Below are 18,572 nucleotides of genomic sequence, written 5' to 3' on the forward strand. Positions count from 1 at the left end.
GGGAGAGAGAGAGAGAGAGAGAGAGAGAGAGAGAGAGAGAGAGAGGGGTCAGGAATTATCACACAGACTGTAAGAGATTAAAATGGAGAGTAAACACAAGCCAGGCCTTAATAACAGACCTAGAAACCCAGGTACTCAGGAGACTGAGGCAGGAGGATCACAAGTTTGAGTACCACCTCAGTTACACATTAAATTCTAGCAACTTGCCTCAAAATAGCTCAGTGGTGTAGAGTCCTTGCCTAGTATGCCCAAGGCCCTAGATTCAATTTCTAGTTTTTAAAAACTTATTTCTCTTTGGTGAAGGAAAAGGGCATCCCCCTGTCCATATCATAGTCTTTCTTTATAATGTGATTTGACAGCAGGAATTCAGAAGGAGGCCACACAATCACAAAGAGACGAAGTTGGAGCCAGAGCATCTGTGCTCACAGCCGTCTTAGCTGCTCTAATTAGGATCCCCTTAGTCCCTCCCTGCTTCTCTGGAGAGGACAGGGGGTTTTTTAATTGAGGCTATTAGGAGTTCTCTTTATACAACGACACCCCATGAAGTGAAGGCTCCAGCAGAAGTTCTGCCCACTCTACAATTACTTCATGCAATTCTAAGAAATAATGGTATCTTGTCTCGTTTAAAAATAAACCCCAGGCATATTCCCTATGGCTTTCGCTCCCCTGCCTACTCACACCAGTTTCTTCTTGCCAATTAGGCAAACTTTCCATTATTTAAGGAGGTGGCTTTGATCATAACTGTCCCCTGATAATGAGACATACTAAGCTGGATTCCATTTGCCCACAGTTCGTTTATTCTCAACCCAGGGCTACTTAAAATGAACTCGGAGCTCGAGTTTGCTCGGAACAGATACTGCAGCTCTGGGATCTCCTGTCTATGCCGTAGGCTACCACAGAACTCACCTGGAATAACCCTCACGTTCAAAGGGCTCAGCTTCGCAGAGTCACCCCCTCTTAAGAGAACAGATGTAGATTTGTACTTATGACCTGTTCCAAGACAAGAAATTAGGCATTTAGATGAAAACCATACATTCTGCTAGCTGTGGTGATCCACGCCTCTAATCCCAGCACTTGGGAGACTGAGGCAGGAGGATCCTGATTGAAGTCAGCCTGGACTACATAGTAAGGCCCTGGTCCCTCTCCCTTCCAAAATCATATTCTTGCTGTCTTCTTGTCCTAGTTCAAAGGATTTAGCAACAAGGCATTTAAGGGCTTTTACTGTTAAGTCCTCTTTCACTAACAAACACAAGGGCAAGTCTTTAACCTCACACCGGGGAGGTAGAAGCAGAGGGACACATATCTCCGTGAGTTCCAGACCAGCCATAGCTACATACTGAGTCCCGGTCTCAAAACAAACAAACAAACCACTAAACAATAACAACAGCAAAACCCCACAGACTCTTTCTGAAGTAATGGTTTCTCCACTACAGTAAATAGCATTATGGCCCAACTGCTCATGAAAAGTATCAGCCCTTGTTTACAGCATACTATTTTTACTACATTGATATGATATGCAGGATATTTAAGAAACATTTCAGATTAATTATGTGTAATGGTATCAGTATTGTTATTTTTTTCATTACTTTATATGCTTAGACTTGTAAGAGAAACTTTTGAAAGCCATAAAACTTGTCATCTGGATAGATGTTTGAAAGAATTTAATGTTCTTCCCACTTCCCATGTCTTTCCAGGCATTTTCCTACCTTGTATCTTGCTTAATTGTATTCATATAGGAAAATAGTTCAGGAAACAAAGAACTATGAATTATTTTCAAATAACATACACTTACTTAAAATAACAAAGATTTCAATGCCTATAAGAAACCTATATGTCTTGGACTGGAGATATGGCTCAGCAGTTAAGAGCTAAGTTAACTCTCCCAGAGGTCCTGAGTTCAATTCCCAGAAACCACATGGTGGCTCACAACCATCTGTAATGGGATCTGATGTCCTCTTCTGGTGTGTCTGAAGTCAGCGATAGTGTACCCACATACATGAAATAAATAAATAAATATTTTTTAAAAAAACAGATATAAGACTTTATACTGTGATTTTGTTAATTGTGTAGCTTTGAATAAAACTATTAAGTTTTCCGAATTTGGTAATTTTTCCCCTTTTCATGCATAAAACAAAAATAATAGTACTGTTCACATATTGTTCTGGTTTCCTTCTGGAGCTATGACAAAGGCAACTTGGGGAAGGGATTTATTTGTCTTATACTTCCCGGTAACAGTCTAGCTTTGATGGAAGCCAACGAAGTCCTGCTTGCTATTATTCTGCATAGTGTTACCTCCACCAGGAAACTCACTTCACAGCCAGGAAGTACAGCAGGAGCCACAGAGGTTGCTGCTTGCCAGCTGGCTTGCAGACTGGCTGATACTTTTTACATAGTTGTCCTATATAGTTCAGAATCACCTGCTTAGGGATGGTGATGCCCACAGTGGGCTTGTTCTCCTTCTATATCAATTAAGAAACATGACAACCCTACCAACCACACAGACATGCCCAAAGGCCAATCTGATCTGGGCAACCCCTCCATTGAGACTTCCTTCTGAGGTTATTCTAGATCATGTCAAGTTGACAGTTAAGGCCATCCAAGACACATGCTTTGATCAGCTAGTGAAAATTGTTACTCTACAAATGCCCAAAGTGTCATGTCATTAACTATGACACTTTAGGCCTTTATTACTAAGGTATCAGAGATAAGACTTGAACTGAGCATACTCTCAAAAACTCCTACAACAAAGTCTTAATCCAGGGAATCAAGGACACTGGGAACCCTGGCTTGTCTACAGGTGAACATTAGTCATTCTGTTGCTGCAATAACTAACAACCTTGCATGTCAAAGAACATAAGAACATAAGAAGTAAACTTGACGGACAATACTACAATCCTTCATTGAGAACTGGCTGTGCCAACCAAAAGGAGGAAAGAAAATGTGTGGTGCAATGGTGATCTACACCTTTAACCCCACCACTAGGGAGTCAGAGGCAGACATCCCTATGAGTTTGAGGCTAGGCTAGTCTACAGAAAAAGCTCCAGGACAGCCAGGGATATACAGGGAAAACCTGAAAGAAGAGAGAGAGAGAGAGAGAGAGAGAGAGAGAGAGAGAGAGAGAGAGAGAACACTAGCAATGTCCTCACATAGTTCAACTCCTTAAGTGATCTCTTTATCCCAGCTCCATGTGGTGGAAGCAAGTACCCTGTAGGACAGAAGAGGAAAGCCATGTCTTGCAATGGGAACCCACTCAAAGCTATAGATAGCAGTATGAGCATTTGAGTTGAGTCCACATGTCTTCAGAGCCTATTATTGTGGTGATTCTTCTCATACCTTCTTTAAGAGATCAAGCACATACATAAGAAGCGCTGGTTAAGTCTGATATGCAGCCAGTATATGTACACACACAGTCTTTCCTGATAGGTGATGCCTGTGTCATACTAATGATTAAAGCTGTTTAACACTGCTCTACCGTCCTGACTTAAAAGCTTTCTTTCAGTTATGCCCTACCCGTACTTAACTAGTAATTGTCCGAACTCATAGTATCACCTAGAGGCCACTCTGCTCAGGGTCTCTGACTCTGCAACATCACCAAGTCTTCTGCCTCTCTCTGCCCTCAACTTCACTAAGCCCTCTCAGCCACCATCCAGACAGCTCCTTCTTTACCCTGCCTTCTTGTCTATGTGCCTTTCCATGTAAGAGAACGGCACACAACCACTGGTGTTGGTGTCTACCCTACACTCGAAATCTCTTAGAGTATAGAACCAGCATTTAAACATAGTAGGTACACAATAAGTGGCTGACTGAACCAAAAAGAAAATTGGGGGGGAGGGGCAAGCATGTGTTTGTATGATTTTCCCTGGGCAAAGGAATGCCCCCACAGAGACAACCCTTGTGATGCATTTATTTCTCAGTACTTACTCTGCCGTCTCCGCATTCTCCTGTGGTCTTCAAGTATTTTGTGGATAATAAAGATGATACCTAGCATAAAAACTAATAGCACTAAAATGTACCAAGTGATCTTCATAGAACAAGTGACAGCTGTAAAAATTATAAAAAAAAAAAATTTAAACACTATAAAGACCAGTAAAGGACTAGTAACAGGGTGAGGTACTCAACTGCATGCAGTTCTAGCATCTCTATAGCTCACAGGGAGCAAGGACAGAACCAACTCCTGGTTTCTGTCTTTTGAGCTCTACTCATGTGCCATGGCATACATGTATTCATGCACATGTACACACACACACACCCACACACATTCTACACAGTGAGATAGTACCTCAGGTAAGAGGCAATGTTGTGGTACATGACTTTAATGGAGAAGGCGTTTGCACCCTTAACTGGAACAGGGTCACTTGCTCCCCTGAACACCTTTGCACTATATGAAATGAAGCTTCTAAATGAGGAAATTGGCCAAGTGGCTCCCAGGGTTCCATTCAACTCAAACTCCTGGCATTTAATTTCATTTCCAGGGGATGCCAATATCAATGTTCTTATTATATATCAAGAATGCCACAGGGCAGCAGCCCTAGAGTCAGAGCTGTGTGCCATTAATCATCTTGGTCATGGGCCCTCAAATATGTGCTCAAATTAACAATGGTCCAGCAAGAGCCCTGGAGATGAGGCAACAATGTGAAGGCTGACGGAGACAAGAGGATCCCACTGAGCTGGATGGGTGGCCAGAGAGATGATGGATCAAACCCTGCCTCCGCCAGGTAATAGACTGTTACAGCTTGAATTAAAAAATGTCCCCAGAGACTCCTGTGATGGAACATTTGGGGAGGTTACACCTTATAGATCTATGTTTGCTGGAAGCATTATTTTAAAAAATAATTACCTTTAAGATGTTTAAGCTTTAGAAAAGCATTCTAAAATAACGGGGAGACTTCCATAGTTTTGGAGCATCACCAGGAGGCACTTGTTTATAGGTGATTCTTTTCTCTAGTTTTATGTTCATCTGACTCTGGGCTCCCATCCCAGCACACTGCTTGACATACAGAAGACACTTGCTGAAGGGATACACCATAAGATGCTTTCTAATCATAGTCTTTACTGGTGAGGTGGGGAACAGCGCCTAGCCAAATAATATTAACTATGGAGTTCAGAACAGGGCATTAGGAACTTAATCAGCCTTGAACAGAATTTAGATACATCTGACCTTCTTTCCCCTTAGAATCAACCAGTGACTACCAAGTGCCTAACCCACACAGCATCCCATCAGAAAACTCACCTCACTCAGGCTGTGTCAAGTCTGAGAGAGGATGTGGTGAATTGGCTAAAAGCCAACTTTAATTCTATATGGATATTTACCTTTTAAAAGGACTCCCACCTTTGAGTTCTGAGGTTTGAGGTTGTTTGAGGTGTGTCGAGCACAGATACCAGACATACTACAGTTATCCTAGGGCAAAGAATCTTCCTAGTGTCCCGGGTCTTGTTTCTCACAGCCCAGTTACAGCACCTCTGTCTCTGGTTATGGCTGAGTCCCATAAAAACACATTTTGAAAGGAAAGGTAAACAGATAAAAAGACTAGTTCCTTCAGGCTGCATTATTTCAGGAACAAAATTCTTCAGCTACTCGACTTCAGGTGACATTTGGTGACAGCTCTTTCCTAATTTTATGTATAGATACCAAAATTCTACCATAACCTGTAATTTCCTCTCAAACTTACATTTTACATCCATTTCTAGGTGCAAGAAAATGTGAGCGCAGTTGTTCGTGTTTTTTATAAATCTACACATGTGGTTGAGAGATATCTCCCTGGCTGGATCTTCGTCTACAGCTGTGGCTTTTCCAGGATGGGTTTCAGGGGTGCAGGTAGTGTTGTCTTCCTTCATAGGGTCAGCTATAAGAGCAGCGGTGATATTGAAATACCGACAGGGTGAAGAAAAGTCACCTGCCTTCACTTCCATTAATCCCCTCATGACGAGACCTACAGAGAGGTTAAGAACGGGTTATTTGAAGAATGGTGATATCTAATAAGAAAACACAATTCAGAGCTAAGTATCACTGGGCATAGTTGTGAAACCTGAGATGCTGAGGTAGGACAGACAGTACCAGGCCACCCAGGGTTACAACCAACCAACCAACCAAAGACTCAACCTCAACCTCAAACAATCTCCTCTTTTGTATAGAACAAAATAGAAAAAGAAGTTATGGGCACTACAAATAATTATCAAATTTGTAACTTTTTAAAAATCATTGGCTTTCCTTGGTTTACAGAAATACCGCCTTAGCCACTTCCTTCATCCTCACGTGGTACTTTTCATGTGTGTGTTTCTCTGTGTCCATGTATTGGCATAGTATGTGTACTGGTAAACTGATGTGTGTGCCTGCATTACACATGTACGCCTTTAGGGGGCAGATGTGAGCCTCTGTTATTTTGCAGGAACCTGGGGTTTGCTGATTGGCTCAACTGGCTGATCATCCAGTCCCAGGGATCCTAACGTCTCCACTTCCCCACTGCGGGGGGATTACAAGTATGTGTTACACACACAGCTTTTCATTCTGGTTCTGGGGATCTAACTTGGGTCCTTGTGCTTACCTGGTGAGCACTTTAAGAATGAGCACCTCCCTAGCCCAAAGTTCTCCTTTTTAAAAGGACATTGGTCATACTGGGCTAGGTTCCAGGATGGTGATCTCATCTTAAGAAAATTGTATGTACCACAATCTTATTCCAAATAATGTCACAGCCTCAGATGTTGAAGGTTAATACTTCAACATATTAAAATTTGAGAGAATACATTTCAGTCTGCACCACAGGTTATCTCAAAATTTTACCGACTTCCCACAAATAGGGAGATTTAACTCCCTCTCCAGAGAGTATTGGAGAGTTAGGCTGGTTTCTCCTTGTGGGGATGTAAATGAAACATTGTCTTTTCTATCAAAGATTTAAAGGAGACACAGTTAGCTCTGTCTTTAAAGAACTTTGTAAAGCTACCACCTTGAAAAAATTCCTTCCCAGTCAGCAGTTTCCTAAGATCAAAGTACAGGCTCAACATTGTAGCATCTTGTCTCAGTTCTCAGCAGTTCTCAGTTGCATTGCTTTAAGTTAGCCAGCCGCAGAATGCAAGGCTAAGTGCTGGCCACTCCCAGTGAGGCGCAGGACCCCTTGTAGTTAGAACTGAAAATCCAGTGAGACTCCTGGAGGGCATACTTGCTTGTTTGATTAAGGCTGGCTACACACCCTTCTATAAAAGCAAACCTTTTTTGCCTTGCTGAAATATTTTATATTTTGTGGTCATTTTCTCAAGACCCCAGACCTAATTTTAAGATAGTCAAGTGCAGGGGGGAAATGGCATTGCATCACCAAGAAAAAAAAAGTGAAGACATTCCACTTGATCCTTTGGGACACAGAGACCAGAGTCTTGAGTCACCGTGAAAAGACTCACTTTACCTTGCTGCAAGGAAGACCTAGGTGAATGCAAGTGGAAAGACAACATAAAAGAAACCATCCACAGAGGGAAGAGCCATCCCATGGGATGGGAAGAAAGCAGCACAGTGTATAGCTGCTAAAAGTTAATATCCAGGGTATGTAAGGAATTCCCATCGAGGAAAGAGAAGTAAGAAGAAAAACAGACAATCTGATTTTCAAATGGGCAAATGTCAGGTACAATGGTAATGGCTGAGGTAGGAGGATTGCTGGTTGCTAGGAGTTCAAGGCCATCATGGGTAGTGTAAGAAAACCGTGTCTCAAAACAAACAAACCCTCCAGAACTTAAACAGATTTTTATATCTGTTAAAAGACCTATGTCCAATGGCTGTATGCAAACATGGTCAACATCACTTGTCATCTTAAAGATGCAAGTTTGCACCACAGTCAGATACGACCGGACTCCCGTGGAGTGTGGAGACGATGAATAAACAGTCCTGTGGAGAGTGGGGGGAATTTGGAGTCCTTGTTCTGATAGTGGAATAGATACTATTTCCAAGTCAGCTTGGGAAATAGTAAATAAGTTCCTCAAAGGCTGAACAGTCTAATCACCATTTACACCAACAAGCTCACTTTCTGGCATATAACCAAAAGAGCCGAAATCAGACTCTCAAAGATGTATTTGTATTCCCACAGTTCACAGTAACTGAAATAGGGAAACCACCTGAATGTCTGCTGACAGGCAAATGCCTAAGGAATAAAGGGTCTGAAGAGATGACTCAGCAGATAAGAGGGATGACTCAGCAGTTAAGAGACCGCACTGCTCTTCCAGAGGACCCTGTTCAATTCCTAGCACCAACATGGCAGCTCACACACATCCTCTACAACTCCAGTCCCAGGGGATCCGATGCCCTCTTCTGGCCACTGTGGGCACTTCGTATACAAGCAAATACACACACAAAATAGAACTAAATAAATCTTTTTTAAAAAGATTTCAGTCTTCCCAGGTGACCTTGTGAAGGGAGCTGTCCCCAGCTTTTTTGCTCCCCCTGAGCTGTTGCATCTGCTCACCAGCTGCAACAGAGTGTACCGCCCCAAACCTGAGTGGGGAGAGAAGGAAGGAGAGGGGAGGGGAACAAAGATGAAGAGGAGAGAAGGGAGAGGGGAAAGGAAAAGAAAAAAGAAGAGGGGATTGTTGTATTTCAAGCCGCTGTTGGTGGGGTGATTTGTTACGCAGCCAGGATGACTGCCACACTTCAAAGCCCTGTTCACAGACGTCTGAGGTGGCAGAGCAGTGATGGCTGCCAACCACCTGCTTTTAAAATGCTTCCTAGTCTTCCATCATCACAGAGGCATTGCCCCAACTCGTTTTCTGTAGATTCGGGGCAAAATCTAAAGATGGTTTCAAAACTACAGGAATAATAATTTTGTCCAAAGCCAATGCCAAGGATTATTGTTCCTATTCCCAAAGAATGAAAAAGAAAAAATTCAGTAACTAGTGACACAGGAGCACCACCTCTGCTAAATAAAGGATGACGGTGATGGTGGTGGTGATGGTGGTGGCGGTGGTGGTGATGGTGGTGGTGTGATGATGATGATGAGGGTTGAGGCCACCAGCATATTTCACAGTTGTGAATGAATTGCTTGGTTTCTCAGTGGTCAATTTGATTCAGTTCAATTAACTATGTCATATATGAGGATCTCATAACACATGGGTTCTACTTTCTATTGCTTTCTATTGTGGGTACAACCATGACCAAAAGCAACTTGGATTTATCTGGCTTACAGTTCATAGTCTATCACTGGGGTATGCCAGGGCTGGAGCTTAAGGCAGGGACCTAAAGAAAGACACTAAAGCAGAGACTGTGGAGGGCTATTGCTGACTGGTTGGATCACCCTGACTTGCTCAGTTACCCTTTTTATATAGATAATGTTGGACTCTAAGATCCAAACCAGGTGATGCGCTCCCCCAGAAGCACTCACGGACAGCGGACTGGATGCAATAACATGAGGTTTATTGATAACTGGTGCACCGGGGTTCCCTCACACTCAGGCAAGGAGAACCCCGAGCCAAAGCTGGGAGCAGTTTGTATACAGAGTTCATGAGGGCAACCACAAAGGCTGACCTTCCCAGGTCTGGTCTCTAGGTGACTCAGATTTGCACATTATTTTTTTTATGACAATGAGTATCTTCCGTTTGCCCAGGTTTATCACGTTAAGAGCCCAGCTTCCTGATCACCTCCCATCCTGTCCCCTCTCCTGGAATGTGTCTCCTTGCTCTGGGCCTTCCTCACTCACAGATGGATTCCCTCCCCTGTGGTCTGAGGAATGTTAATCAGTCTCTCCCTTCTTCCTCTGAATGTTAATCCAGCAAGTGTCCTCTGACTAAGGAATGTGCTCCTCCCAGAATGAACCCCAGGACAGTGAATTCTAAGTTCAAACTGAGACCTGAATTTTCCTCAATAGCTCAGGCCACCCAAGTAGGAACTGTACCACCCATAGTGGGCTGGGCCCAACACATCAACTAGTAACTGAGAAAACGCCTCACAGACATGGCTACGGGCCAATCTTATCTGGGCAATTACTCAGTTGAGATTCCCTCTCCCCACATGACTAGTTATACATCAGTTTGATAGTCCAAGTTAACTATGATCATATGTAATACCCCATTAGGCATTGCAAAGAATACACAGCTATTCCTTTGTTTGTTCCTTCCTTCATTCAACAAATATTTATTGAGTATCTATTGTGATTTACATCAGGCATGATGCTGAAAGAGGGGAGATGGTAGTAAATGAAAGCAAAGGTCTTGCCCTCGAGAGGCCCTTTGGAGAGCCAGACAAAAGACAATCAATCATACCTGGTGGGTGATTGCTAAACCTTTACTTAGAAGTGTTTTTATTTCTTTGTTTTTAAGTTTTATTTTAAACAACAACTAGCTGAAAAGAATACCCAGCTAAGCTTTTAGCTAGCAAATGCATGTGAATTACACTGGCATTCTGATGGATTTTATGAAGGAGCATTTTGTTTTCAATAAGTTAAACTAAAATCCATCAAGATTACAAAGCTCTGTGAAATCACTCATTAGAAGCCACACCACTGTGTTCCAGTATCACTAGATGTTAAAACAGAATGCTTGGGGGTGGGGCCCAGTGTCTTAAGGCAAGCACAGACAGTTGAAGGTCAGGAGACAACCTCAGGTGCCATTCCTCAGGTGCCTTCTGACTCAGGTGACTTCTGTTTGAGACACTGACCTGGTAGAATTTCACCAAGTAGCCTACTCTGTATGGCCAGTGAGCTTCCAGAGACCTGCCTGTTTCTGTCTCCCACTTTGGCATCTCTGGGGTTCCAAGCAGGCTCTCCAGCATGCCAGCTTTCTCTTTTCTTTAGTATTTATTTGCTATTTATTATGCATGTGTGTGCATGCATGTACACACAAGTCCAGTGCCTGCAGAGGCCAGAAGAGTGTACTGGATCCCCCAGAACTAGAGTAGCAGCTAGGTGTGAGCAGCTCCATGTGGATGCTGGACCTCTGAAAGAGATGCTGAGACTCCCTCAAGCCTCAGTGCCCAGTTTTTATGTGGGTTCTGGAGTTCAAACTCAGTTCTTTACTTGGTAAGGCAAAAAGCACTTTACCAACTGAGCTAGCTCTCCAGCCCTGCAATGCTTGCTTTTTTTCCAGAACAACTTAATTTAGACTTGGTAAATGTCAATCTATTCCTTTGTGTTTACCTTTTGATGTTTGTTCCTGAGAAGCGAAATCCATGTCTCCTTTGGATTCACAAACCAAACACAAGGAGCATATCGGCAATCCACTTGTGATGCCTTGGCAAATCTCAGTGAAGCTTTGGAAACTGGAGTGATTTGGAGAGATTCCCATAATAGTCTGCGTTTCCTCTGCTGGTTGCAAAAAGGCCACAGAAGAAAAGTTGAAGGAAGAAAGTGGATAGGTGAAATTAGGCAGTAAACACACTTCCAGACAAGAGAGCTCGTGGGTTCTTTCTGCAAAGAAACAAAGCAAAACTCTTTTTAGCTGTGGATTCCTGAGTTTTTGACATTTGAATAAACACAAAGTAAGCTCTTCGTTGTTCCTTTATTGGCCATTCAAAATAAGAATGGGTGGCCCAAAGTTCAAGGTTAATGTCAGTAGTTAGATATCCTGAAGTGTATAAGCTTTAGAGAATCTAGAAGTCTTCTTGATTCTCTCCTAGCTCCAGGTAGCTGCCTGCGCTCCTTGGTTTATTGCACACCCGTGTCCCCGTAGTCACAGTACTTTCTCCTCTGTGTCTCTGCTTTCTATTCTTTCGGCTCTGTCAAAACTTGCTCTGTATCAGTCAGGGGTCTCTTGAAAGACAAGCTGATAGAATGAATGAAAATATATTTATATACATATATATATATAATTTGTATACATATATGTATGATTATTAGAATAGCTTATAGGCTGCAGTCCAGCTAGACCAACAGTGTTTGTTTACTGATGGGGAGTTTAAGAATCCAGCAGTTGTTCAGTCCACAAGGCCAGATGTCTCAGTGGATCTTCAGTATATGCTGGAATCCCCAAAAGAGTAGGCTCTAATGAAGGAATGGACTTTCCAGAAACAGTGAGAGCCAGTAGACAAAGAGATGTTGCAGTAGGCAATTATTCTGTACTCAAATCGCCCACCAGCATGGCGCGAGTTCCTCGCTATCTGCCCCAAGGTTCGGAATTCCCAAATTAAAGACACACAGACACAGCCTTCTATTTTAATATGTCTTGAACAGCTCAATGGCTAGGCCACTCCCAAACTTCCATGTTGCTAACACCTCCCCTCTGACACTCCTGAGTTATTACTAGAATCTAGATTCCATCTTTGCTACCCTAGACCCAATCAGGGCCCCCTAGGGCTGCTCTATCCCGGCTCTTACATGATTTATATGCCCTCTCTCTCTTCTGCAGCTCTCAAGTCTAGAACTTTTTCCTCCCACCCCCCCCCCACTCTCATTCCCCCCACCCTACTCCCACTGTGATTCTAAATCCTCCTCCTTCTGTTCCCCTTCCCCTCGAATCCTAAAGTCCTGCCTCTGTCTCCTTGCCCAACCATTGGCCGCTGGCAACTTTACTTACCAATCAGAGCCAACTGGGGGCAGGACCTCAGCGTCTTAGGTGCAGAATCTCTTGTACTTTTGGGAACTTAATTAACATAATACAAGTGTTAAACCAAATCCACCACAAAGTGACTTTAGACTGTTTTGTTCCCAGCCCTGGGTGAGCAGTTCCTCCCTATCTCCAGCCTTTGGGGCTGGAGAGATGGCTCAGCTGTTACGAGCACTGGCTAATTTTCTGAAGGACCTTGGTTCAGTTCTCAGCATCTACATGGTGATTACACAACCATCTGTAATTCCAGTTCCAGGGCACCCAATGCCCTCTTCTGGCCTTCAGAATTTTAAACATGTGATCCTGTGTTCCAGATTTTTTTAAAAAAATTAAATGCACAGGGCCCGAGCTAACACAGCACCCACACAGCACCTTGCAACTGTCTGTAACTTCAGTTCCAGAGGATCTTACACCCCTATACAGACATACAGGGAGGCAAAACACCAATGCAATGCACACAAAATAAGAACAAATAAATTTTAAATGCATCTTTTTCCTAGGCTAGGATTTACCTGTGGATTAATCAACATGAACAAATCTGAGATCATTGCATAATTGAGAATAGTCACTTAGCAGTGAGACCCATTAAGGACGAGGTGACACATCCTCCAGTGACTCAGACACTGTCAGCTGACATGGCCAATCCATCCTACCTCTTGGTGGCTTATTCACCTCCTCTCTAAGATGTAGGTTAGATCTGTAAGTGCCACAGAGCACAATAGAACAAGTAATCCAGTTTTAAAGTAGATACTTTTAGTTCAACCGTGGCTCAGGCTTAAAAGGAAGCCAAACTAGTGACTAATATTAAGAAACAGTTTCAATTAATGGGGTTTATATATTAATAGTAATTCCATAAGCATTGATTACTAGTGATTTGTACTGTCATTTAATAATTTAACTGTTCATATCCTAGCCTGTATTTGAAAGTATTTCTCAAATCATTCACATGTCATTTCTAACAGTGAAGAAATTTAAAAATTGAATTGTTAATAAAGGTTTTTCTTGGAGGAGCAGAATTTTATTCAAATAAATTTTATGATCTTATAAATATTTACAGTAAAAACTGTAGAGAGTTCATAACTATAACAAGAGCACTGACTGCTCTTCTACAGGTCCTGAGTTCAATTCCCAGCAACCACCTGGTGGCTCACAACTATCTGTAATGGGGTCTGATGCCCTCTTCCGGTGTGTCTGAAGACAGTGACAGGGTACTCATAGACACAGAATAAATAAATAAATCTTAAAAAAAAATTTTTTTGTTTAGTAACAATAGTCTAAGGGGGTGGATGACCGCGCACACACTGACAGAGCTCTCTCACGGTTCTCTCATTATTACTAAGACACATGAAGCCTGTATTTCCTGCCACCTCTCCATCTTGCTCACTGGCGCTTTGATCTTGTGAGATTTTCAACTTCCTGAATTTATATTGCTATAAAGACCTAGAAAGGAGAGTGAGACAATTTTGCTGTCAACATTGCAGTCTTATTCAATTAAGTGGCCAGCCCAGCTTTACAGAATGGATGAAATACCCTATATATTTGGCTATCAGGTTGTTTTATGTGGTCTTTAAACCTCAATTTTAAATAATTCTATTGGAAAAGGAATAAATAGAGGACACAGGCTTTCTTGGTATAATTTTAAGAAGTAAATCATCCTCCCCAACCACGTTAGGCATTGGGTGGATCACATTCCCATCTCCATAAACAGAGCTTTGTGGATTGAACTACCTCCATTAATGTTCCTGGAGTCAGACATCTACCTGCCCACTCTGAGAGATGCAAATGCATCCCAGAATTACTTCAGTACCAAGTTGGCACCTTCCCTGAGGAAGTATGCAGAATACTAAATAGAGCTAGGAAAACACATGACAGAGTAGGAAAAAGGTCCAGGCCAATTATTTTCTCCTTTTCAAAGAAAAGCAAACAACAACACTAAAGAACTGTACTTTCCTTCCTTAACTTTCACAGTAAGAACATATCACACATATGTTTGTACAAGATGCTTTGCACCCCTTAAAGGAGGAAAATAACACCAGACAATGGTGTCACACACCCTTAGTCCCAGCACTCAGGAGGCAGAGACAAGCAGATCTCTGAGTTCGAGGCAAGCCTGGTCTGCAGAGTGAATTCCAGGACAGCCAGGTCTAAAAAAAAAAAAAAAAAAAAAATCTGGGGACAGGGAGAATGAAAATAAGCAAATATTAGTATTCCTCTCCCCAAATTAAGATGTGGGCTGTTGCCAACACCTTTGAAGCATTCTCAGAAGCCCCCTGCACCTTGGCACATTTTAGAGGCATACAAATGCATTTCATTACCATACATATTCTTCTGTGATTTATTCTTTTCCCTTAATATGTTTTGGTCATGTTGGCTTTGCACAGCTGTAGTTAAATTGTTGGGTCTTATGAATGAATATATTATATAATTTATCTATTTTCTGACAGTGAATATTTGGGTTGTTTCCATTTTTAGCTGTTCAAAATAATGATGCTTTGAAGTGTGACATCATACAGTCATACATTCCTGATAGGAATACAAAATAGCCCAACTACATTGGGGAACAGATTTCATTTTCTTATAAGTTAAATATATACTTACCATATGGTCCCCAAACCTCACTCCTAGGAATTTACACACACAAATAAAAACATCCAAATGATCAGATGGTTCTGTTTTACCTGCACACAAGCTTTATGGTAGCTTTCCAATGTTATAAGAGTCAAGAACTAAAAACAATCCACATTTCCAGCAAATAGTGAATCTAAAAACAACCTCTGATATATGGTGGAATATCACTCAGGGACAAACAGAAGAAACCATAAATAACAACATGGACAGATCACAATGGTGTTTTTGTGCAATCGAATAAGCCACCACACAGGTGACTGTGTGTCGCATGATTCCGTTTGTGTGAGATTCAGGAAAATGCACAATACTCGGCAGTGGAAGGGTTGGAGCAAGAGAGAACTCTTTGAGAAGCTGGAAAGTTACATCTTAATTCTGGATACAATGTGATAGTCAAATTGGTGAATGTAGCTGTTACACTGTGTCTTAAAAATATCTTCTCTTGTCCACAGCTGTGTTGATTGCTTAGATTTTTTTTTTTTTAGTTTGATGCAAATCTGTGTGTCTATCTTAAAAATCTTTGTTCCCTCTGCTTTTGATGACATTTCTAAAAGTCATGGTAGGGACCAACAAATCAAGAATCTTTTCTTCTAACAGTTTGCCAGTCTTGGATCTTACAATGCTTTTAAATGTGTTTTGAATTGGCTCCATATGTAATATGAAATAAAGATCCAAATGTATGCTTCTATTATTCATAATTTTTAAGGCTTCTCTTATCTACTGAAATAATTAAGTATTTATGTATAATACTTTAATTATTAATATAAGTAATATAATATTCTTTTAAGATTTGGTTCTGCTGTCTGTTGTTTCTATGATTCTCGTCTGTTGAGTCTACATGTGTTTAATGTGTTTTAGTTAATAGCTTATTTTCCTTGGGAGTTATTTGAGGACTGGTTTGAAGTTTTTTTCTCTTCCTCCACAGAATATTGGTATTTGCCTTTGCTGGGTGTCTAATGGCACTATTGATCCAAAATACCTTCAGTTCATTTCTTGCATTGAATTTTTTATACCTTGCACACAATATACCCCAGTATCCAAATTATGGCAGATATGCATAAACTCTCAATAAGATCTTCCCCCTTACTTTATTGAAGGTGAAAACAAACAAAGTTTCCCCACAGCCAGACAGTTCCCCCATTGCTCTAAGTTGAGTCTTATTTCCCTAATGCCTCGGCTATTTTCCAGTTAGTAAATTGTCAGTAAGCTCTGTAAGGAACATATGGATTATATAAGAGTACATGTATTCTATGTGCAGCTTCATGATACTCAGTGAAAGCCTGATATATAGTACTTTCGCTACTAGGAACAGTGCTCATATAATCATTTGAGGAGAATATTTAGCACTGTCCTATACAATTAAATAACCAACTCAATGTACTGTTTGTATCCCCTTAAAATTCATCTACTGAACTCAAGTCCAAATATGATGATATTTGGAGGGAGTCTATGGGGTAATTAATTCATGAATGTAAAATTCGAAAGAGTGAGGATTGTGCTCTATAAAACCGGGTCATGGAGATAACTTGCTCCATGAAAATTCAGGGGAACCAGACAGTCTATATCTCAAAAGAGGACCCTTACTAGAACCCAGTCACAGGGGCATCCTGACTGCATTAAGTTGAAAAGCTTCTGCAGAGCAGAATAAACAGACAGCCTGCAGAATAGAAGAAGCTCTGTCAATTATACATCTGACATGAGGATAAATATACAGAATCTATACAGAACTCAAGAAACTACACACATGCACACATGCGCATGCACGCGCGCACACACACATGCACGCAAGCACGCACGCCCGCACATGCACATACAACCAATAAACAGCTAAATGTATTTGATAGAGAGTTCTAAAATAGAATAATATCTAATGACCAATAAACATTTGTGTCCAACACCATCAGCCATCGGGAAATACAGGTTAAACTATGTTGAGATTCTTTCTTAGCGCGGTCAGAATGGCTTACCCTCCATCAAGAGAAAGAATGGTAACAAATGACATCGTGAGAGAGGAATTCTTAGGCACCCCTACAAGGAGTATAAACCGGTGCCTCCACTTTGGAAATTTATGTGGCGGTTTCTCAAGAAACTAAAAATAGAGCTAAGGAGATGATGGCTTAGTAGGTGAAAGTGTTACCAAACAAGACTGACGGCCTCAGTTTGGATTCCCTGAACTTGTGTCAAGCCTAGCATGGTGGTGCTTGTCAGCAATCCCAGCACTCTTGGCAAGACAGGAGGTCAAGGTAGAGTTCCCTTTCTGCTCATTGGCCAGCAGCTACCCTGGAGCAAGCAGTGCAATGGTAAGACAAGAGAGAGCCAGCCTCACGAAACATAGAAGGTGAGGAGGAACTCTCAAAGTTGTCCTCTGACCTCCACATGGGCATCATGGTACACACATGTTCCATCAACACCATCACCAACACACATACACACACCAAAAAACAAAGCAAAACAAAACCACTAAAAATAGAACTACTATGCCAGTTCTGGAGATATACCTGAAGGAATGAGTCAGTCACCCACAAAGATATCTGCCCATCCATGTGTATCAATGGATAAGCAGGGATAGCCAGTTTAGCTACCGATCACCAGAAAAACGGATAAAGAAAATGTGAGCTCTCTTCAGCTGTAGAGAAGAATGAAATTGAGTCATCCCTGAGAAAATGGATGGAACCAGATATCACGTGAAGCAAAAATAACGTAAGCTCAAAAAGACAGATACAGCATTTTCTGTCTTATAGAGATTCTAGAATCAAATATGTATGTGAATGGGACATGAGGATACCAGGGGGACTGTGAAGACACAGGCAGCAGCCTAAAGGGTGAATGAGAAGAACAGGTAACCTATAGACGAAAAGACAAATCAGTGTGTGTGTGTGTGTGTGTGTGTGTGTGTGTGTGGTGGGGTAATGGGAAAGGAATGCCGACAAGTGCCACCATGCAAAATTTTACAATTTCTATTTATAGTATACTTAAAATGTATGAAAACACAAATAATTTAAAAATAAAATGTTTTTCTATTGATTGATTTTCTATTAAAAACAATAAAGTTAGACACACTAAGAAAACATTCGCCACACCACTCCGGTCATATAATGGAACAAACAGCTAGAAGCATCTCAGGCAAGAGTTACTGTTGTCACAGCTCCGCAGCTCAGCCCATAAAGCCAGGTTTTCAGAAATGATGGACACATTTGACTCCAGCACATTTGCAAGCACATTGCCTAAAATATGTACAGAACAGTAACTTGCAGCATCTTAAAACTACGATGATTCAGAAATTTCAGTAGCGTCAGGACAAAACTAATTTATCCATTTAATCTTTGTCCTTCTTTATGGAAATTTTCAGACTAGTGTGTCTTGAGGATAATGCTTCATAACAGCTGAGGGGTATGTGTGTGTGTGTGTGTGTGTGTGTGTGTGTGTGTGTGTGTGTGTGT

At 41.6% G+C, this 18,572-nt stretch overlaps 1 protein-coding gene across 3 annotated transcripts in view; it reads right to left on the reverse strand.

Moving 5' to 3' along the window:
- Tmem156 (transmembrane protein 156) overlaps nt 1-18,572 on the reverse strand; it is a 38,096-nt gene that overhangs the window by 14,678 nt on the left and 4,846 nt on the right. For all 3 annotated transcript variants that reach the window (XR_003711155.1, XM_028765301.1, XM_028765302.1), the window contains exons 2-5: nt 11,103-11,372; nt 5,670-5,930; nt 3,922-4,041; nt 907-990 (exon numbers count right to left, since the gene is read on the reverse strand). Coding sequence is in view for 2 of the 3 variants with exons in the window: in XM_028765301.1 (XP_028621134.1) it covers nt 907-990; nt 3,922-4,041; nt 5,670-5,930; nt 11,103-11,372 (735 nt within the window). In the remaining variant the exon portion in view is untranslated. The remainder of the gene's footprint in view (nt 1-906; nt 991-3,921; nt 4,042-5,669; nt 5,931-11,102; nt 11,373-18,572) is intronic.

Source organism: Grammomys surdaster, unplaced genomic scaffold (assembly GCF_004785775.1).
Source record: "Grammomys surdaster isolate TR1022 unplaced genomic scaffold, NIH_TR_1.0 150, whole genome shotgun sequence".
Taxonomy (NCBI): Eukaryota; Metazoa; Chordata; class Mammalia; order Rodentia; family Muridae; genus Grammomys; species Grammomys surdaster.